The sequence below is a fragment of the Pipistrellus hanaki genome (genome assembly GCF_964339955.1).
Source record: "Pipistrellus hanaki genome assembly, chromosome: 3".
Classification (NCBI taxonomy): Eukaryota; Metazoa; Chordata; class Mammalia; order Chiroptera; family Vespertilionidae; genus Pipistrellus; species Pipistrellus hanaki.
Genome location: NC_140505.1, coordinates 15,009,829 through 15,033,109, shown reverse-complemented (window position 1 = coordinate 15,033,109; position 23,281 = coordinate 15,009,829). Strand labels below are relative to the sequence as shown.

The following is a 23,281-nucleotide window of genomic DNA, read 5'->3' as shown; positions in this document are numbered from 1 at the left end:
GCTAGAATCATTGATTGGCTGCCTCCTGCCTGCTTTCTCCTGGGGACCGAGCCTACAATGCAGGTATGTGTCCAGCCTGGGAATCGAACCATGACCTCCTGGTTCATAGGTTGATGCTCAACCACTGAGACACACTGGCTGGGCACTATACATTTTAAATAATATAAAAACTACTGAGAAATAAATTATACAATGCATACTAAAAGATATTACTAAGGTAATTGAGATGAAAATTATATAGATCAAATAGAATTAATATATCAATTTTTATAATAATTTAAAGAACAAATAGGCTGCTTATCATGTTACATTGAGTCATCCTATATAACAAAGAGGTAATATGCAAATTGACATCATTCTAACACACAAGATGGCCACCCCCATGTGGACACAAGATGGCTGCCACAAGATGGCCAGCAGGGTAGGGCAGTTGGGAGGGACCAGTCCTGCAAGGGAGGGCAATTGGGCGCGATCAGGCCTGCAGGGGAGAGTAGTTAGGGGTGACTGGGCTGACTGGAGGGCAGTTGGGGGCGACCAGGCCTGCAGGGGAGGGCAGTTGCAGGGGTTCAAGCCTGCAGGGGAGGGCAGTTAGGGGTGACTGGTTTGGCAGGGAAGAACAGTTAAAGGTGTCTGTGCAGGCAGGGGAGGGCAGTTAGGGGCAATCAGACCTGCAGGGGAGGAGTTAGGTGTCGATCAGGTGGCAGGGAGTGGTTAGGGGGTGATCAGGCTGGCAGGCAAAAGTGGTTAGGGGCAATCAGGCAGGCAGGCAGTTGGGAGCCAGCAGTCCTGGATTATGAGAAGGGATGTCTGATTGCCCGTTTGGGCAGGATCCCACAAGGCAGTCAGTCAGACATCCCTCAAGGGGGTTCCAGATTGGAGAGGGTACAGGCTTGGCTGAAGGCCACACCCCCCATGCCCACATGCATGAATTTCCTGCACAGGGCCTGTAGTAAATTACATAATAAAATACTTATGAAGTAAGGGATATGGAAAAAGGTGTGTTACTGCTTTTGTGAAAGTGTGTGCCTTTATCTTCTGGTCCCTGATATTCAGCTTTTAGATATAAATAAAAGGGAGTGATTCAGAAATAACTATATTAATAACTTTATTTTGGGATATTTAATGGAAAAGGATAAGTATTGTTAAAAATGAATTGGGCCTTGACTGTTGTGTCTTAGTTGATTGGGCTTCATCCCATGCACCAGGAGGTCACTGTTTTGATTCCAGTCAGGACACATGCCCAGCTTGTGGGCTCAATCCCCAGAAGGGGGCATACAGGAGGCAGCTAATGGATGTTTCTCTCTCATCAATGTTTCTCTTTTTCCTCTAAAAAAAAAAAAAAAAAAAAAAAATCAATGAAAATATTAGAAAAAAAGAATTGGTCTTAGAGCTAGCTATTACTTTTGTAATAGGAGGTAGGAATATTAAACTGGTTAGAAGATGTAATGAGAATTACATCTAATTACAATAAAAATTTCATGATAGGATTTGACAAAATAGGTTTTAAACTTTCACAATGAGTAATTCACACTTAATCTAAAATAATTTGTATGCTGTTTTTGTGGGTTTTATGGAGATAATTTGAACAATTTGGTAGTCCTGGAAAATACTTCTGTTATATGTAAAAGAATCAGCCTCCTTACTTGATACTGTTTCAGCTCTTTCAATGTGCTTTTTCTTCAAGCTAATAAATATTCAAGGAGTGAATTTTGGGAATGTGCTGAAGAAAATGACATATTTAAATACTTGAAACAATTGAGTTTTATTAGATGTTTCTTACCAGTGGTCCCTTTGCTCTAATTAGATTCTTCCAAAGAGTGATGCCTTCTTGGATAGTACAGCATGGAGGTGGAATGTGTGGAGATAGAAGAGACAGAGTTCTTTAAATGAAATTGCTCTCAATTGCCCATGAACTATAATGTATCAGAATTTAGAAAGCCCTCTTAGGGGCCAGAATATCCCATTTTGAACTGTTGGAAAAATACATAATGCTGAAAAGGACAAGAAGCTATAATAGTGGGTAGTCTGTGACACCTCAGTTATCTTTATAAAAGCTTTTCCCAAATATTTTTCTGACTTGTGTTTTTTTGAGGCGCTAGAGTTTATTACATCTCCTGGCAATGCATTATAAATTTGGGTGGAAGTGAAAGTTTTACCCCTTTTTTTGAATGAGGGTAGGGCCTCTTTGAGAGAGGAAAAAATACATGTGAAAGGTGGCCTGTTAATTGATTCTTGGAAAGTTTTCAACGGTCCCTTGTGTAGTCTTTTTGAAGATCTTATACAACCAAGAACTTAAAGGTAGCAACAAAAAAGCTCCTTTTATGCCGTAACCAGTTTGGCTCAGTGGATAGAGTGTCGGCTTGCGGACTGAAGGGTCCCAGATTCGATTCCGGTCAAGGGCATGTACCTTGGTTGCAGGCACATCCCCTTTACCAGAATCGAACCTGGGACCTTTCAGTTCACAGGCCAACGCTCTATCCACTGAGCCAAACTGGTTTCGGCAAGGGTATATTTTCTTACAGCCTTTATCATCAGTCGTGGATTTTTGCCAACATAATAGGTAAAAAAAATTTCTTGGTATAGGTTGAGTATCTTTGTATTTAAGGTCATTGCTTTCTTTTTCTGTGACTTATGTGTTCCTCTCTTTGGGTTATTTTCCTGTTAGATTTTTGGAACCCTTAAAATATTAGGAAGATTAGTTCCTATGATGATGTTGCAAATATTTTCTCTCAGTTTAACATTTGATTTTATAGGACTCTGAGTTTGAATCTGGTTCTGTCTGATTTTATAGTCTATTTTTTTCATCACTATAATTGTCCTACTTCAAATAATGCATGTTCTACATTGCTGAAATGATTTATTTACTTGTAACTATTATTTAATGCATCTAGCATTGAAGAATTCCAATATTATCTCCCCCAAATAGACGCGTCATCAGCGAGGAGATACACATCCTCTAACTTTAGAAGAAATTTTGGATGAAACACAACATTTAGATATTGGACTCAAGCAGAAACAATGGCTAATGTCTGAGGTAAGAATAGGCTTAAAATATTATTAAAAAAATAGTTGATTATCGTGAAATAAATACTATAGGGTTTTTAATATATTGAGACTGATAATTGTTTTCACTTTTTCATAAAAGTATTGGTAGAGAGTCTTTATTTTGTAAACATTTTAAGATTATTTTCATACAAGCTACACTAATAAAAGAGAAATATGCAAATTGACTGTCACTTCATGGTACCCACCAGCCAAACAGAAGTGAGTATGCAAATTAACCTGACAAAGATGGCAGGGGCCCCTCCCCCCAGCTGCTCTGGGCCTCTGGGCAGCATGCATGCAGGCGTGGAGTGGCCGGGTGGGCGGGGCACCTGCTATGTCGGGCAGGGTGGGGGACAGAGGGAGCTATAGGAGCAACGCTCCTGCTGGAGCAAAGACTAAAGGCTCCGTCTGTAGTGAAGGCCTGGGTCCCAGATGCCTGAGGAAAACTGGTGCCAGCAGCCAGGGGAAGGAAGGCCTATTGCATGAATCTTCGTGCATCCGGCCTCTAATCTTATATATCTGCTTAAAAGTGTCAGAGACTTTAGTATAAAAGTTATAAAAAGTCAGCCATTGTATTCCATTTATTTTTGTTTTTTAATTAAAAAATATTTTTATTGATTTCAGAGAGGAAGGGAGAGAGAGAGAGAGAAATATCAATCAGAGAGAATCATTTATCTGCTGCCTTCTGCATGCTCCCTACTGGGGACCGATTGTGCAATCTGGGCATGTGCCCTGACTGAGTATCAAAACGTGATCCCCTGGTTCACAGGTTGACAGTCAGTGAGCCATTATGGCCCAGCAAGTTTTTGTGTTAATTTTTTTTAAAATCCATTTTTATTGATATTTTTAGAGAGAGGAAGGGAGAAGGAAAGGGATAGAAACATCAAAGATTAGAGAGAATCATTGATCTTATGCCTACTGAACGACCTTATTGGGGATTGAGCCCGCAACCTGAGCATGTGCCTGACTGACCGGAAATGGAACCAGGGACCTCTTGGTTTATGGACCAATGCCTAACCATTTGGCAACACTGGCCAGGCTCCATTATTTTTTACTAAATAATTGTTGCTTATTTTGAATTGATGAATTTAAAATGTATGTGTTGGGAAATTGTATTGGTTTTTATAAGTGTTTTGGGACATTGAAAGCATGAGGTATTGTAGGGATAGCAAGAGTATTACTAGTAGTATGATTTGATAGTTTTATGTTACTGCCTTTACTAGGTAACTTGGAAGAATAATTATGAACATTGTGTATATAAACACAGCATTGGAAGAAAAGGAATCTCAAACCAATCAGTGACTATGCTAATATGGAAATGGATAACAATTTTAAAAATTCAGATATTTGCTTCTTTTTTGTTTAAATATGAAATGACAATTTAGAAGACTGTTTTCTAGGACCAGTGCTATATTTGAAAGACCAAATGTAAAATTCTTACAATATAATTCAATTAATTTATTTTACCAAGTGAAATAATTTTCTTGATTTTCATAATATAAATGAATCAGTTAATCACTATCATTGTAGCTCATTGTATTAATGATATACAAATAGTGATAATCCACATTTAAATTTTGTTGCTATACCTAATCTTGGAATTTCACAGACTACAGATATTAAAGATTACATTTATTACTATTTTATTCTCCCTCCTCCTTTGTTTCTTTTTGTTCTCCTTTCAGGGTCAGGCTGGCAGCTGCAAAAGAAAATAGGGTTGCTCTTTCTTGAAGAGTTTTCTTCTGATATTTGCTGAACAACAGAACTGACTAGGAACACAATTGTATTCAGTAATTCCTATGTTCCTCTCAGTTTCATTCTTACATGCACTAGTTTGGTCCTTTTCATTTCCTTCCACAGCTGCTATTTGATACCAAGTGGGGCAGACTGGCTGTTGATATCTTCATCTCAATGTAGTGTTTATCCCATAATGGCAATATGCAATAAACTATATACTTTGAGAGTGGGATAGGCAATACCCAGTTTACTTTGTCTATTAATGTTAATAGCTGTTTTATTGATTCTTACCTCTTTGGTTTTCCAAAAGAATATGGGTATAGCTTTCTTTAAAGTAGTTGTGATAAAATGGTTTATTTCTCATCAAAATAATTTATATAATTAATTAATTTTCTTTTATAAAAATTGAGCACCATGCTGATCTCTATAGTCTATTATTTTGGATCATGGATGTTCAGGATTTTAGATTTACTAGTTGATATACATAAGATACTTTCAATTTGCCATTAATTGGGTATTGTGTTTTTAAAATAATTAGTAGAGTTTGAGCTTTTCTTTTTGTTAATATGTTACAATTGTGTCATTGTTACAGGCATTAGTCAATAATCCCAAAATTGAAGTAATAGATGGGAAGTATGCCTTCAAGCCCAAGTACAACTTAAAAGATAAGAAGGCTCTGCTTAGGCTCTTAGATAAGCATGACCAGCGAGGCTTAGGAGGAATTCTTCTAGAAGACATAGAGGAAGGACTGCCCAATTCCCAGAAAGCTGTCAAGGTAACTTTTCTTTCTATGCTTTAATATAATTTGAATTAATAATGTCATTTCACTTTTTTTAAAAAGCAAGAATTTTTAAATTTTTATTTTTATCTTCACCTGAGGATATTAGAAGTATTGATGTGAGAAACATTGATCTGTTGCCTCCCATATGAATCCTGACTGGGCATTGGACCACAATAATTTGATGTACGGGACAATACTCCAACCAAATAAGCCACCTGGCTGGGCTAAATTTTTATTTTTAAAGCCTTCTTCATATATACTTGTGGTTGTGGTGGGGCAGTTGAAAGTTTGAAATTTGTGTTTGTGCTACTGAGCACAGCCATTTTTGTGTACCTGTGACAGCTCCCTTTTGTGATTATATGTGTGATTTTTTTGACTCTTCAGAATGTTTCTGGAAAGTTTTGTCCTGGCCGGTGGTTCAGTTGGTTACAACATTGTCCCATATACCAAAAGGTGGCAGGTTCCATTCTAGGTCAGGCGCAATACGGGAGGCAACTGATGTATGTATGTTTCTCTTGCATTGATGTCTCTGTCTCGCTCAAAAATCAATAAAACATATGCTTGAGTGAGAATTTAAAAGTCATACAGATTACATTTCCTGTTTAAATTTGAAACTCACAGGAAAAGGCTGCTTAGTCTAACTCTATTCTTCACAGTTAATGATGATAGATGCTAACCTGTAAGCAGGTTCAGTATTTTTGTTACCTGTTGGAAAAAATTACTCCTTTCTCTCCTCTATCTTTTGGTAATTCAGTTACATATATTAGACCTTTTGGTGTTATCCCACAAATTTCTGAGGCTCTGTATAAATATGTTTCCAACCTGTCTTTTGTTTTTTAAGTCCACTAACTTTTCTTTACTTCCAATTTGTTAAGCCCAATTGGTGAATTTTTTATTTTAGATAATATATTTTTCATTTCTAGACTCTTTATTCTTTATGCTTTCTTTTTTGAAATTTCATTCTTTACAAGCAAATTTCCTTTTACCCCCTTGAATATAATATCTTATATAGTTGCTTCTTGGAGCTGGTCTGCACTGACTCTTTGTCTCTTGAATTTCCTGTTTCTTCATATATCTAATAAATTTCTGTTAGATAATGTTCTGTTTACTGAATATTGTAAAACAGGATTCTGCTTTACACCTCCAAAGAATGTTTTGTTTGTTGGTTTTGTTTTTAAGTGATCAGGTATCTTGGCCAGACTGCATTTTAGACTTTCCTTTCTACAGTGGGTGGCATATGATCTGTTTTATTCTTTTAGCTCTTTTACTTTTTTGGAAAATGTCCAGAATGTATAGTAATTTTCTGTGTGAGGGTTAGGTTGGTCTCTTAGGAGCTACTTGACCATTGCTAGAAGCCTGACCCTTTTAAGATTTTTAAGTTAAAAAGTATCTACTGGTAAGCTTAACCTGCAGAAATGCTGCAAATAAAATGTGACCAAAGTATATGAATTATGTACTTTGTAGATGTTAAAAATGTAGAACTACTGAATTCTAGCTTAACGGATGAGAGTGCTAGCTATGTTTCCTCCTCCCCCTCCTCCTTTTCCTCCTCCTCCTCCTCCTCTTTTTGTGTGTGTGTGTGTGTGTGTGGTATATATAATATTTTATTGACTTTTTTAAGAAGGGAGAGGGATAGAGAGAAACATTGATCAGAGAGAAACATCCATCAGCTGCCTCCTGCACACCATCCACTGGGGATGTGCCCAAAACCAAGGTACATGCCCTTGACTGAAATCGAACCTGGGACCCTTTAGTCCGCAGGCCGACGCTCTATCCACTGAGCCAAACCAGTTAGGGCTGTTTTTTGTTTTTTGTTTTTGTTTTTTTTCTCCAATTTTTTCTTAGGGACCAGCATTATTACTATGCAATAGGCTTTTCATTACATTCTTAATAGAACAGTGACATAAACTGGTAATTGTTTATTCTATTTTAGGTAATTTTGTGATGTAAAGTTACTTTGATACTTTATCTTTAGTGGCTGTGTTTCCTAAGGATTAGAGCTTAAGCTTATTTCATTTTTAGGAGGGATTATTTCTAAATTGTCTGAACCCAGAATGTTTATTCTATTCTTAATACCTGGGTGCAGTGAAGTCTATTTTATTATTTACAAAAATGTTTTAAGCCATGTTATGTATAATTTACATAAAAATAAAGGGATAGAGAAAAACAGATTTAGTCAATATTTTAATAAGGATTTAGCATAGCAACCCTTTGTACCAAGTATATATTGGCAAACATCAAAAAGATGAAAGAATATTATTATATGTCCTTTTAGCAAAGTGAGATGGCAAAGATTCTTATCACACAATTTTGTATGATGAAGTCTTCTTGTTGAATAACTGATTAAAAATACTCTTATTTTCTGCCAAGACCGGTTTGGCTCAATGGATAGAGCGTCAGCTTGGGGACTGAAGGGTCCCGGGTTCGATTCCGGTCAAGGGCATGTACCTTGGTTGTGGGCATATCTCCAGTAGAGGGTGTGCAAGAGGCAGCTGATAGATGACTCTCTCTCATCGATGTTTCTAACTCTCTGTCTCTCTCCCTTCTTCTCTGTACAAAATCAATAAAATATATTTTAAAAAAAAATACTCTTATTTTCTTTATGTCTTTCAAAATAGGTTGTTCACGTTGATTTGTAAGCTTGAGATTATTCATCTGTGGTATTATCATCTAAGCACTTTTAGTTTGAGACCATTTCTGTGATGCATTTTACTGTCAGTAGAGTCCAAAGCAGCGGTCGCCAACCTTTCAGACCTCATGGACCACCAGTGGTCCACGGACCACCGGTTGGTGACCGCTGGTCTAAAGTGCTGCTCTCAGGCTTTTTCATTCTTGTTCTCACTCATTAATAATAGTGAAACATCTTTCAGTTTTCTTGTCATTGCTCTGAGTAGTAGAAAATAAATTCTGAATTGTCAGCTGTGCTCAAGAAAGGTGAAAGACAACAAAGTCTCCCCAGTCTTTTATATTTTCTTGGTGGATGATGCAGTAATTTGGGCAATAAGAAAACTGAAATGTGGCTATTTCACTGTAGCATTACAATTCTAGGTGATTGATCATTCTTCCATTTTCTTATTTTAGCTTTTAAAACATACTTGGAAATAATTGAGGTGTAATGATGAGTAAGTAGCAAAATATTGTATTTCAAGGTAGAGGGAAAAGTAAAAACACTAAAATCTGACCATTTTTCTTAGATTAATAAAAAGGTCCTGTGGTCCCAAATTGTAATTGTCACACATACTGAATTTTATTCTGTTTCTTTTAAAATAGGTATTTTTTTCTGTACTTTGAAAGACCTTTAAGAATAAACATCTTGAAATATCAACTTTTAATTATGGTCAGAACTGCTTAAGAAACTCAAGAATTGAAATTGATATACTGAGGGTTAAAAGAAATGGGAGTCCTTTGTTGTAAAAAAAAAAAAAAAGAAGAAGAAGAAGAAGAAGAAGAAGAAGAAGAAGAAGTTCTTGTTTGAAGTAGGGGAGTCAACAGATTGATGTTTTTCACATCGATGTTTCCTTCTTTCTTCCTCTTTTTCCACTGTCCTTACCTCTCTCAAAAAAATCAATAGTAATAAAAAACTATCCTCTGGTGAGGATTTTTAAAAAGGTACAGCTTATGTTTATAAAATAGGGAAAAATTAAGATAGTCTTCTGACTTCTCTTTAAAAAATCCTCAGTTGATATTTTTCCATTGTTTTTAGATAGAGTGCAGGGGAAGGTGGGGTGGGGGAGGGGGAGAGAGACAGTCAGACAGACAGACCTTGGTGTGAGGGAAACACATATAGATTGGTTGCCTATTAAAGGTAAAGAAGAAGAAGAAGAAGAAGAAGAAGAAGAAGAAGAAGAAGAAGAAGAGGAGGAGGAGGAGGAGGAGGAGGAGGAGGAGGAGGAGGAGGAGGAGGAGGAGGAGGAGGAGGAGGAGGAGGAGGAGGAGGAGGAGGAGGAGGAGGAGGAGGAGGAGGAGGAGGAGGAGGAGGAGGAGGAGGAGGAGGAGGAGGAGGAGGAGGAGGAGGAGGAGGAGGAGGAGGAGGAGGAGGAGGAGGAGGAGGAGGAGGAGGAGGAGGAGGAGGAGGAGGAGGAGGAGGAGGAGGAGGAGGAGGAGGAGGAGGAGGAGGAGGAGGAGGAGGAGGAGGAGGAGGAGGAGGAGGAGGAGGAGGAGGAGGAGGAGGAGGAGGAGGAGGAGGAGGAGGAGGAGGAGGAGGAGGAGGAGGAGGAGGAGGAGGAGGAGGAGGAGGAGGAGGAGGAGGAGGAGGAGGAGGAGGAGGAGGAGGAGGAGGAGGAGGAGGAGGAGGAGGAGGAGGAGGAGGAGGAGGGGAGGAGGAGGAGGAGGAGGAGGAGGAGGAGGAGGAGGAGGAGGAGGAGGAGGAGGAGGAGGAGGAGGAGGAGGAGGAGGAGGAGGAGGAGGAGGAGGAGGAGGAGGAGGAGGAGGAGGAGGAGGAGGAGGAGGAGGAGGAGGAGGAGGAGGAGGAGGAGGAGGAGGAGGAGGAGGAGGAGGAGGAGGAGGAGGAGGAGGAGGAGGAGGAGGAGGAGGAGGAGGAGGAGGAGGAGGAGGAGGAGGAGGAGGAGGAGGAGGAGGAGGAGGAGGAGGAGGAGGAGGAGGAGGAGGAGGAGGAGGAGGAGGAGGAGGAGGAGGAGGAGGAGGAGGAGGAGGAGGAGGAGTGGAGGAGGAGGAGGAGGAGGAGGAGGAGGAGGAGGAGGAGGAGGAGGAGGAGGAGGAGGAGGAGGAGGAGGAGGAGGAGGAGGAGGAGGAGGAGGAGGAGGAGGAGGAGGAGGAGGAGGAGGAGGAGGAGGAGGAGGAGGAGGAGGAGGAGGAGAGGAGGAGGAGGAGGAGGAGGAGGAGGAGGAGGAGGAGGAGGAGGAGGAGGAGGAGGAGGAGGAGGGAGGGGAGGAGGAGGAGGAGGAGGAGGAGGAGGAGGAGGAGGAGGAGGAGGAGGAGGAGGAGGAGGAGGAGGAGGAGGAGGAGGAGGAGGAGGAGGAGGAGGAGGAGGAGGAGGAGGAGGAGAAGAAGAAGAAAAGAAAGAAAGAAAGAAAGAAAGAATAATTGGTATTGATGGAGGAGGAGAAGAAAGAAAGAAAGAAAGAAGAAAGAAAGAAAGAATGAATAATTGGTATTGATGGTGTTGATAAAGTAATTTGGAGTTAACTGAAAATTTTTTCTTTATTTTGAAGGCTTTAGGGGACCAGATATTATTTGTAAATCGTCCTGATAAGAAGAAAATTCTTTTCTTCAATGATAAAAGCTGTCAATTTTCTGTGGACGAAGGTAAGACTTTCTGTAGTAATACTTTCTTTAGTTTGCAAGTATGTTACAAATTTAAGGTGACAAAATTTATAATACAATTTATAACTCAAATTTTATAATACTGCCTTTTCTTTTCTTTAAGCATTGTCATCTCTTAGAACAGAGCTAATAACTCCTAATGTAATTTGAAAGAGTTCAGGTTAATTGTAGCACTTGCAATCATGCTATAGCAGTTTGCCTATACAGTAGGTCTTCGGGTTACGTGGGAGATATGGTCCTACGGTGCAGTATAACATGATTTTCGCCGTAAGTTGGAACCCACCTACAAAGCACCTCATCACTCACATGGAGCACACACACAGCAGTAATGAAGTGAAACAGTAAAAAAAATTTAAAAGAAAGATAACAATTCCTGACCTTTACTTGTGGTAAATAAATAATAAAAAACATAAAGCACATATGTACATATGTCTATATGACAGAATTTTTTTAAAATAAAGACTGTAAATGAGAGATGGTGACGTAACCACGAAACGATGTATGTCGAGTCCAACGTAACCCGAGGACTGCCTGTATAACATGATGCTTGTATTTTATGATTTCTTATGCTTGTAGTTCAGTTGTACCAAAAAAAAAAAAAAAAAGTTTATTTCTTGATTATTTTTTAAAATACTACTTCATATCTTGATATGAAAACTTTATGCATGTTGGGAAAAAGTTGTTGGTGACTGATACTCTCGTAAGTAACTTCTCTTTTGATTATCATATTATATGATTGCCCACCATGACCTGCCCATTTAGGAATTTATGATCAGATTACCTTGTGAAATTACTTTTCGTAAAACTGTTTTTGTGGAGGGTTTTTTGTCTACAATGTGATAGCTACAAATAGACTAATACAGTTGTGATGCATTGGCAACTTACATGTCATAATTGGTATTTTCCTTTAAATGATAAAGAATTCTTTGTAAAGATCTGAGAAATAAAAAGTGCAGCTTTGATTTACAAAGGTTAATCATACTATATTCTATATACTTATAGAAACTGTATGTTTCTAGAAAAATCCTGTGTGTATTAAACCAATATAAAAATAAGTTTCTAATATAAAACAATTGGGTTCTAGGCTCAGTTTATCATTGTAAACTGGTATTTTTTATTAATCTGTACTTTCTAGGAAAAATGGTTGGGAGGAAGCAGGTCATTCAATCTTGCTAGTGTTGATATTTATAGCAGAATAATGTCTTTTGGTGTTGGGGTTGTCACTGTACACTATAGGCTGTTGAGCAGCATGTCTGATTTCTTTAGATGCCAGTAGCATACTTTCCCTCAAACTGTCACAATCAGAAAGGTCCCAAACATTACTAAATGTTCCCTGGGGAGCAAGTTGCCAGGGTTGAGAATTCTATTAAAGGTACAGCATATATGGCCCTGTCCCTGTGGCTCAATTGGCTGGAGCATCGTCCTGTACATCAAAAGGTTGTGGGTTCGATTCCTGGTCAGGGTGTATGCCTAGGTTATGGGTTCAGTTCTTGTTTGAAGTAGGGGAGTCAACAGATTGATGTTTTTCACATCGATGTTTCCTTCTTTCTTCCTCTTTTTCCACTGTCCTTACCTCTCTCAAAAAAATCAATAGTAATAAAAAACTATCCTCTGGTGAGGATTTTTAAAAAGGTACAGCTTATGTTTATAAAATAGGGAAAAATTAAGATAGTCTTCTGACTTCTCTTTAAAAAATCCTCAGTTGATATTTTTCCATTGTTTTTAGATAGAGTGCAGGGGAAGGTGGGGTGGGGGAGGGGGAGAGAGACAGTCAGACAGACAGACCTTGGTGTGAGGGAAACACATATAGATTGGTTGCCTCTTGCAGACTCCTGACCAGGACTGCAGAACAAACCTGCACCCAGTTGCATGCCCTTTACTGGGAATCGAACCTGAGACCCTTTGGTCCTGAGCTGATGCTCTAACCAGTGACACACCAGCCAGGGCTCTTCAAACTTTTTTCATGCACTTTTGCATTCAAGCCATTCATCGATACAAGGGACATTGAAGTGAATGAGGTTTCTGTCCTTGAACTTATAAGCTGAGGAAGGAATGACCCAGGAACACATATAGTACAACATGGTGCATATTGTCGTTGTGATCTTCATACAGTGCTGTAAGGCCCTAGGGAGAACAGTTACCCACAGGAACCTCAGGGGTGAGGCACTTTTCTTGTAGTTGAAAGCGTCAGTATTTCATAAATCTCTAATTTAAAAAAAAAAAATCTGAGTTTTTGTTAATTACGGAAAATGTGAGCTTCTAGAAAAGTCTCATTGAAAGTTGATACATTCCTATATAATAAAAGTGTAATATGGTAAGTCGCTGACCGCTCGACCAATCACAATGATGATGCGCACTGACTACCAGGGGGCAGACTCTCTGACCGGTAGGTTAGTCTGCTGCTTGAGTCCGGCCGATGGGGACTGGGCGAGAAGGCTGGACCTGCCCTGGAGCCCTCCTGCCGTCCCTTCCCGGCCTGCTGGCCCCCCATCGCCAGCCAGGCTGAGGGACTCCATCCATTCATGAATTCGTGCATCAGGCTTCTAGTATCTTAATATTTGTCTTCCTATTTTTATGTGTTTTGTATTTTGTACCTTAAAGTTCTTTGTCTCGATTTTATTGATAAAGATTTTTGCTGTGGCCCACTAGGTGGCAGTCTTAGCTATAAAGTAGAAATCTTAGGTGAGCAAGTATTCAGTTTCTGAAGAATCATATTTTATTACCTCTGTAATAGAAGCAAATATCCTACAATGAGAGTGTAAGTAAGAAGAGAATTTATTGTATAGTAATTTTAAAAATTAAATTTTGATTTTTTACAAATCAAATAGAATTTGACTGAACACAGAATAGTTGGATCTAGGTATGTATCTAATTTCACAAAGGCATTTAGTATTTCCTTAAATCAGGATCTTATTAATTTAGAGGCAGTATAAATGCAGTGGTCAAGAGGATGGCCTGAATAGTCAAACTGTAGGTTTAAATCTTAGCTGTGCGCCTTACTAACTTAGGCAAGGTATTTAACCCCTGTCTGAGATTCCTTATCTGTAAAATAGGAATAATGGTACCTGTATCTTATTGCCCTTAAGAGGATTACATCAGTTAATATTAATAAAAGTGCTTAGAGCTTAGAATGGAACCTGGCATATAGTAAGAATAATAGTAACAGTGGGAAAAGTAGGTGGGAAGAGATCAACCAATTAACTTATATGCAAATATGTGGACACAGACAATTGTGGGGTGGTGAGGGCCTGGGGGCAGGACAGGAGCGGACTGGTTGAAGTTAATTTGGGGGGGGGGGACGACACACTTTGGTAATATTTTCAACAATAAAGATTTTAAAAATAAATCCTGCAAAATAAAGAATAATAGTAACAGTAATGTTAGCTGTTGTTAGTAGCATTGAAAAGATGAAAAAAGCACCAAAATACTCGGTGTTTAATCTTATCTGGTTACTTATTTACCTTTACTTAGTTATCTGGTGATTGACTCAGTGGATCTGTAAGTTTTGTATTTGATTAGACAGCAAAGAAAGCCAAGTTAGCAGTCTGAGGCATAATTTGCCTCAGATCTAGATTTGCACTAACCTTTTACAGTTATGTAATGTTTATTGGTACTTCACCAAAGCAGATGACTTTATCCCTTGCTGGTATCTTGTTCTTTTATGCCTGGAAGCTTAAACAGTTTCAATTTGACTCTTAAAATTCAGGACCCCTCCCAGTAGTTACTTCCCTAGAATCTTTGATGCTGTTTTATTATTATTATTATTTTTAATATATTTTATTGATTTTACACAGAGAGGAATTGAGAGGGATAGAGAGTTAGAAATGTCGATGAGAGAGAAACATTGACCAGCTGCAGCTGCCTCTTGCACACCCCCCACTGGGGATGTGCCGGCAACCAAGGTACATGCCCTTGACCGGAATCAAACCCCGGGACCTTTCAGTCCGCAGGCCGATGCTTTATCCGCTGAGCCAAACCGGTCTCAGCTGTTTTATTATTTTTAATGGCTATATGCTATTCAGTCTTTATGGATGTACTGTAAACCATTTTTCTGATGTTTCACAGATAGAAATTTAGGTTGCTTTTTTGTTTTGTTTTAACTTTTTTCTATATGATATTATAAATAATGCTCAATCCTTGCACATAAATATAATTGTCCATTTGCCTAATTATCTCCTTATTGTAGTTTTTTGTTTTGTTTTGTTTTTAGTAGAATTGCTGGGTCAAAACATAGGCATATTTTTAAAATTTTCAACAGCTTGCCTGATACCCGTTATAAAATTTGAACCAGTTTATCCTTCACAGCAGTGTATGAGAAGGTATCCATTTCCTCACCCTCTCTAGTACTGGATGTTTTTAGTTGACTTTGCCTGCCTTGTAGAAAACAAAGATTGTCCTGATTTTAATTTGTATTTTCTTGCAATGATTTTATAAAATTAAAGAAAAACATGTTTTTTTCTCAATACTTTTGTCAACTGAGCATGTGCTTTCTCCACATTCATGAAAAAATCATGGTTAAAACTCAAGAACTATTTTATGTGACTTATTTCCTTCAATAGCTATGGTAAACCAAATAAAATTCTGGTTATGGTGTACATTTTAAAACAATTTTTGTGCCTTCTTGGAATTAGAAAAATGTGTAAAATGTGGTTAAAAGGTAGGTAGTTGGGAATTCTAGTTTTCACTTAGAATGGAGAAAGAATTGTTCCTACCCTTATAACAATGACAACAACAACAACAACAAATCATAGACAGCTGCAAATGTACCATTTTCTTGAATCTAGCGGAGAGCTGAGGTTGCAGGGCCATTACTTGACCTCAAATCTAAGTAAAGCAAGCATTTAGGAAAGATGGAATAGAAGCTCTTGTTTACCTGGGACAGACAAAATGAACAGTGCCCATAAGAATTCAGTTGGAAAAAAAATTTTTTTGAGAAAGAAGTACAATTTTAACATAAAATATACATGTTAACAACTGACTTGATCCTGTATTTTTTCTTCATGTTTTTGTTTTATTTTGTTAATTCTCACCTAAGGATATTTTTTCCATTGATTTTTAGAAAGAGTGGAAAGTTGGGGGAGACACAGAGAGAAATATTGATGTGAGAAAGATACATCAATTGGTTGCCTCCCACATGCGCCCCAACCAGGTCAGTTGAATTTTTCAATGAACTGCTAAAGGCTTTGTATGGACTAGCAAGACAGTGTAGAACCCCTGGAGTCTGCAGATACATAGGAATTTGCACCTGACTCCACAGACTTTATTTGATGTCTATAAAAAAAGATAGGGGTAGGGTGGGCGTACTGCCTTCATTGGGCAGGTCTGGAGGAGGGAGCAGTAAGTAGATGCTTCAGGAAAGATGAATTCCCCCTGACTTCCCCTTATCTCTCCTATGAGAAGACAAAGCCTTAAACTGCTGTGGGAGGGGATCAGAAAGAAAACCCTCTACCTACAGGAAAAAAGGGCAAAGCTGTGCTGGGTCCAGAACTTCAGCAGAGGAGACAGGGCAGGGCAGGACACTGAGGAGGCCACTCCCCAGTCACCAGGGAACACAGTGCTTGCCCAAGACTAGGCTTAATGATAGTAACAGAGAACTCCCACCCCCATACCGGGCTAACCGAAATGGCTAGCAGTTAACAATGCAGGGAAGTGCAAGAGCCTGGGGCTAACAGACCTTCTTAGGTGCAGCATAAAGGGAAGACCACAGGCTGAGCAGACACAGAAAAACCCTCTAGCAAATGAGCTTCTATGTCTAGAGGAATTTGAAACTTGTGGTGCATTATGGGTAACAATGGTAGCAATAAATTCCAAACTAAGCTCAGGTCCTGACAATGGAATGACCCCACCTCCACACACTAAAGGCCTAGCAGAAAGGAAGGCGTGTGTCTTTCCAGGCACAAAATCTGTTTACCTCAGTCTCAGCTGTCTTACAGAGGATATCCTGTTTTGTTTTGTTTTGTTTTTAAAAATTGAGTCATAAAGAGAAACAAGAAAAGCAATGCACTTTTGAGGCCAGGAAATTAACTGTCTTAGGACACAGATATTGGGACTATCAGATATGGAATTTAAAATAACTGGTTAATAGGTTAAGCCCTCTAGTAGAAGAGACAGACAACATGTATGACCAGTTAGGATATTTCAGCAGAAAGGTAAACATAATTAAATGAAAATTCTATAAATGAAAAGCACAATAATGAAATAATGTCTTCAATAAGATCATCAGTAAACTTGGCATGACCAAGGAAAGAATCTTAACTTTCTGATAGGCCAGTACAAATGTTTTAAACTGAAATGGCAAAGAGAAAAACATGAAAAATTAAAAACAGCATCCATTAGCTTTGAGATAATATAGAGTGGTCTGAATGTGTAATTAAAATCCAGAAGAAGAGAAAGAGAATGGGATAGAAAAAGTAATGGCCAAGAATTTTCCAAAATTAACAGTAGACAACAAAACAAAGATGTGGAAGCTAAGAGAATACAAGTGGCAAGATTACCACCCCTGAAACAAATGCTAGGAAAGCTTATATTCAAACTGCTGAAAAAATGAAGATAAAGAGAAAATATTGAAGATAGAGGGAAAAGCTCATTATAGAGGGGGAAAAAAGGATTACAGCAGACTTCTCATTTGAACCCATGCAAATCAAAAGACATTGCAGTGATATCTTTTAAGTGCCAAAAGGGAAAAACTTTTCAACTTAGAATTCTGTACCCAGCAAAAAATACTTTCAAAATGAAAGAGAACTACTTTCAAAGTAATACTCTCTTGACATGACAGAAACTGGGAGAATTATCATCAGACCTGCATTGCTAAAAGTACTGAGGATGTTCTTCAGGCAGAAGGGATACTAGACAGTAAGTTGGACCTGTACAAATAAGTGAGAGTGCTCTAAATGGAATAAATGAAGGTAAATATAAAATTCATGTCTCTAATTTAAAAATGTTAATTTTAATTAAAAACCTTTTCTTTTGTTTAACTGCTCTGAAAGCTGCTTAAAACAAAAATATTAAATGTATTTTATTTTTAAAGTATATGTAATGGTAAAATTTATGACAACAATAGCTCAAAGGTCATGATGGAGTTTACTAGTTACTATTATAACATATTTATATGCGAGCTTATAGAATGTCCCAACTACCTACCTTTTAGCCACACTTCACACATTTTTCTAATTCCAAGCAGGAACTAGAAGCTCCAACCCTCCACACAGTGTCGCCCCTCCCTTTTTCATTTTTAATATTTATTTTTATTGTTGCAAGTATTATAGATGTCCCTTCTTTCCTCCCCCCCCCCCCCCCCCCACTGATCTCCCTTTACCTGCTCCCTCCACCCCCACCCCCTTTCACTTCATATTGTTTGTGTCCATGGGTTATGCATATAAGTTCTTTGGTTAATCTCTTCCCCCACCCCACCTCCAACCCCACATTGTAACTTTTTTTTAGTAATATACTTTGTTGATTTTTTGCAGAGAGGAAGGGAGAGGAATAGAGAGAAATATCTATCAGCTGCTTCCTGCACACCCCTACTGGGGATGTGCCTGCAACCAAGGTACATACCCTTGACTGGAATTGAGCCTGAGACCCTTCAGTCATTCTATTCACCGAGTCAAACTGGCTAGGGCATGCTTTGTAACTTTTGACTCCTCAAAAATATAGCTATTAATACCCTACTATTGACTGGAGGCCTTACTGATAAAATAAGTAGTCAGTTAACATATATTTATATGTTATATAATGTATTCTCACAATAAAGTAAGGTAGAGAAAAGAAAATGTTATGAAAAATTTAAGGGAAGCCTCTCTGATGCCAGGGGTCTTAATCCAGCATCTAGAAGGGTTCAGGGATCTGGAGAAGGCACTGCATGTAAATTAATAAAGAGACTAGAAATACAATATAAGTTTGTAATTCACGGGAGAGCCAGAGGAAGCTTAGCTGTAGTAGCTAAGTTTTCCCTATCTCCGGACTCAGGGTTCTCTTTATTTCTACATTTTTCCCTATAGCAAAGTAGTTGTACATATCAAAGGTAAGGTTTAGTATACAGTAGGCATGGTCAGTTTTGGGGGAACTGCCTTCAGCTGTTCAGATGTTTGGCCGGCAGGAGGCAATAACATGTAGATTGAAATGCCTTCAGTTGTCTGGCAACAAGCAATTATTTATATAAATTTAGCTTTGGAGGAAATGCTTTTGGCCACTCCTGTAGGCAATAATATGTATCTTTCAGCCCTTGCTGAAGCTCAAGGTCCACCACCTTTTTTGATGAACTTCTTGCATTTATGATCTGCTGGAATTAACCTCCAGCACCTTTTCCTCTCCCCATGTGGGAGTCTGTACTTGTTCTTCAATAAACCTCTACCTTTGCTATACTAAAAAATATGTGCGCGCGCGTGCGTGTATGTGTGTGTGTGTGTGTGTGTGTGTGTATTTAATAAGGTTTGTGAGTTTTTTCAAATTGTCACTGATCTCCAAAAAATTTTTCAATGCATTTATTGAAAGAAATCTGTGTATAGCCCTGGATGGCTTAGCTTAATGAAGCATCAGCCATTGGAGTGAAGGGTCTCAGGTTTGATTGCCGGTCAGTGCTCAATATCCAGTCATACCGTGGTTACAGGCTCAATCCTCGGCTTCTGTCTGTGTGCATGTGGGAGGCAACCAATCGATGTGTCTTTTGCATCAATGACTTTCTCTTTTCTATCTTTCCTTTCCCCCACTTCCCTCTCCTGCCCTTCTATTCTCTCTGAAGAAAATCAATGTGAAAATAATATCTTCAGGTGAGGACTTTTTTAAAAATCTGCATATAAATGGATCTGTGCAGTTCAAACCCAGTTGTTCAAGGATCAGCTGTGATCTGAATAGCTCCTCACTCCATGTAAAAAGTTCCCATTGTCCCTGTGTGTTTCTTTTTACCAATAGGAGAGGAAATGGAGTACTGAGCTCAGGGGAGATGAGCAGGAATTTGAACTATTTCAGTGCAGAGGACTGATTTGTGTAATAAAAGGAGACTGTGACTGCCTTTCCTCCCCAGGAAAGCAGGGAGGTCTTTTGCACATGGCCCCTCATTTACAGACTAAAAATAGAGCATTACTGATCTGTTCTGTGAGGATGCAGTTCTGTTCTCAGGCCCTTCTGCTGCTCAGTGTCCAGCATTTGAATGTTGTCTCACTTCCTTTGTGTTTATAATGAAATCACAGATGTGCAAATATAGATCAGGGGAGTTAACATTGAAGCTTGGATTCCCGTCACTGAGATGCTATAGCTTGTAAACATCTATTGTAAAATACCTACTGTCTTGTTGGCACAGAGTTTCAGAAACTGTGGAGGAGTGTCACTGTGGATTCAATGGATGAGGAGAAAATTGAAGAATATCTGAAGCGACAGGGTATTTCTTCCATGCAGGAATCCGGACCAAAGAAAGTGGTATGTAACCGCTGGGAAAAAATGTAGTCCTCTGTTCTTTGAACTGTTAGCCTGCTTTCTCTTCTCTGAAGAGCAGGTAGTCAGTTCTCCCTTTCAGTTTTTTTCTGTGTCCTGATCTTGGTCTTGGTCAATTGCAAACCAGATCACATGTGGTCTATTGAGGGCCATCAGATCTCTGCCAGGGTTGCTCCCCATCCGACCGCCGTGTCCTAGTAATGTCTGCTCTTAAGCTCCAGCCATAGCAAACTTTTCCTAGTGCTCACATGTCCTGGTCGTGGCCTTTTAAGACTCTAGCCATCTACCCTACCCCCAGACTCCTGCTCCAGGGCCCCGTCGTGTTGGAGTCTGGCTCTCCCGCAGTCCTGATCACGTTGAATTGTCCTTGTTACCTTCCAGATCCCTCTGAACCAGGTAATACAATCTTTTAGCCTAAATCCTGCCCTGAGGAAGGATTTATAATGGGATGAAGACTTGTGAAATGGTCTGTGCTGGCTAATAACTGTGCTAGTCCAAGGACAAAGCCTAAATGAGAACTAGTTCACACTTTAGACTCTAGCTGCAGCACCTCTCTCCCTCTTTTTCTGTCCACCACCAGGCTGTGTAACTTGCCTTCTTCCTTACTTTTTGTGGGTGTGTGTTTCGGTGAATTTTTAGGGCTCCTTAAAAAGGAAGATTTATTGCCAGTGATCTCCGTAAATTAGTGTACTTCCAGTGCTTTTGGTTTCAGGTATACTGAAAAGAATAGAGAATAATAATAACAAATCTTTATGTGCTCTTCTACTTCCTAATTTTGCCATATGTCTGTTTGCCTTATTTACGTTGGATCTTTTTTATTTATATATATATATACACACACACACACACACACACACACACACACACATTCACTCTAGTGACCCAGTGCACTAAATTTGTGCACATTAAAAGGGGATTAATTAGAGGAAATAATTTAATATTGCTATTTGCCCTTTCTGTATAATACAAGTGTCAGAGATGAAGGAAAGTTAGTAAAAATCCTTCCTCCTGTCAGAGTCTAGGGCTCTATAGGACCTAGAGTCAGGTCCCCACCCACCCACATGCACCTCAAAATCCCATGAGACCCAGACCTGGCCGCCCCCCACCCCCAGTTGGGCCAGTTCCAGACCCGACCAGCCCCACCCTTGTCAAGCCCTGCTGGGCAGGGGCATAGCCTCAGGCCCTCTGGCCCGGCGCCAGGACTGGGGGCTTGGCCTCTCCCAGCCCAGATCGGGACAGGGGCATGCCTTGAAGTCCCCCGTCAAGCCCCGCCAGGTATGGGAGCTCAGCCTCAGGTCCCCCGTCAAGCCCCGCTGGGTGGGGGGCACAGCCTGAGTTCCTCTGTAAGCCAGCCAGGCAGGGGTGTGCAGCCTCAGGTCCCTTGGCCCAGTGCTGGGGCGGGGGGTGTGGCCTGAGGTCCACCGGCCTGGTGCTGGGGTGGGGGGCGGGGCCTGAAGTCCCTTGTCAAACCCAACCTGGTGGGGGGGTGGCCAGGTGTCCTCTGGCCTGGCACTGGGGCGGAGGGTGGGGTGGGGGAGCAGCCTGAGGTCCCCTAGCCCAGCACCAGGACAGGAAGCACACCTTGAGGTCCCCTGTCAAGCCCCACCAAGCCCCGCCGGGTGGGGGCACAGCCTGAGGTCCCCTGTCAAACCCCGCCGGGTGGGGGCACAGCCTGAAGTCCCCTGGCCTGGCACTGGGGCGGAGGGAGCAGCCTGAGCTCCCCTAGCCCAGCACCAGGACGGGAAGTGCACCTTGAGGTCCCCTGTCAAGCCCCACGGGGGTGCGGGAGGACGTAGCCTCAGGTCCCTGCTGATTGTTAAGGCTCCTTATGGGAACTTGGCCCCTGCTGTGGGTGCAGCCATCTTTGTGACGGAGTGATGATCAATTGGCACCTTCCCTCTTTATTGGATAGGATTTTTTTTTTAGAGAGAGAGAGGAAGTGGGGATAGAGAGACATCGATGTGAGAGTACAACATCGGTTGGTTTCCTCCTGCTTGCCCGCTAGCGGGGATCAAGCCTGCAACCCAGGCACATGCCCTTGACTAGAAATCAAACCAGCAGCCTCCTGGTTTGATGTCCAGCCTACTGAGCAATACTGGCCAGGGCTGAAGTATATATTTTTAAACCAGATAATAGTGATGAAAAACAAAACTTGACTGCCTCTCTTTTCATTTACTTAGTGCCTAGAATAATTCTGAGAAGTTGTGCCAACCCATTTATTCCAGTAGATGCATATGCATCATAATAGAATGTATAGTTTCTTGTTTGTGGTTGGGAGTGTGCTATGGGTTGATGTGCGTGAAGTTTGGTTACAAAGCAGCAAAACAGGCCAAATACCCCGAATCTCTTGCTGCTGGTTTCTGAGCATCCTGAGTAAGTCCTTATGCTTTACCCTCTGAGAGCTGCTGTTTGTTTTTACCTTTTCCTGTAGGCCCCTATCCAGAGAAGGAAAAAGCCTGCTTCACAGAAAAAGCGACGATTTAAGACTCATAACGAACACATGGCTGGAGTGCTGAAGGACTACTCTGACATTGCTCCTAGCAAACAATGAACAGTTTTGTAGGTGAGCAAAGAGTTACAAATACAAAGTCAAGATCTTTCTTGATGATACTGGGATCTGAAGACTGTCTTCCCATTCTACTTCTTAGGACTGAGGAGAGGAGCAGTTCCGTTTACAGAACAAGTGCAAATTACCAGACTCAAAGCTTATTCTAACTGAATAGGCTGATGAGAAATGTGATGTTCCCTGTTAACTTCTCTTACTTCTTGGGGGAGAGGCATGCAGGTGTCTGTGCTGTTTTATCTCTTCTTCTAAGTGGTTCCTGGTTCCATTTTCCCTTTTATTCCTTTAGCACAAGTTTGCAGATAGTCTTGAATGCAATATTTGTTTATTCCAAAGTAACATATTTATAATAAAATCATTGCAGAAGGAATTGCAGAAGTTAGTGAATAAGGTGGTTTCTTTTCATTCTTGGCAATGGCAGTTGGCAGCTCCCAGCTCCTGTCTTT

General features: G+C 40.2%; 1 protein-coding gene across 9 annotated transcripts in view; it reads left to right on the top strand.

The window, feature by feature from the left end:
• GTF2E2 (general transcription factor IIE subunit 2) overlaps positions 1–23,281 on the top strand; it is an 82,310-nt gene that overhangs the window by 24,886 nt on the left and 34,143 nt on the right. For 6 of the 9 annotated variants that reach the window (XR_014794445.1, XR_014794446.1, XM_084877067.1 and 3 more), the window contains exons 4-8: positions 2,927–3,034; positions 5,375–5,557; positions 10,735–10,828; positions 20,142–20,257; positions 22,704–22,835. Coding sequence is in view for 7 of the 9 variants with exons in the window: in XM_084877067.1 (XP_084733193.1) it covers positions 2,927–3,034; positions 5,375–5,557; positions 10,735–10,828; positions 20,142–20,257; positions 22,704–22,823 (621 nt within the window). In the remaining 2 variants the exon portion in view is untranslated. Of the gene's footprint in view, positions 1–2,926; positions 3,035–5,374; positions 5,558–10,734; positions 10,829–20,141; positions 20,258–22,703; positions 23,214–23,281 lie in introns of those variants that run through there. The other 3 variants (XM_084877062.1, XM_084877063.1, XM_084877066.1) reach the window with 2 other exon arrangements.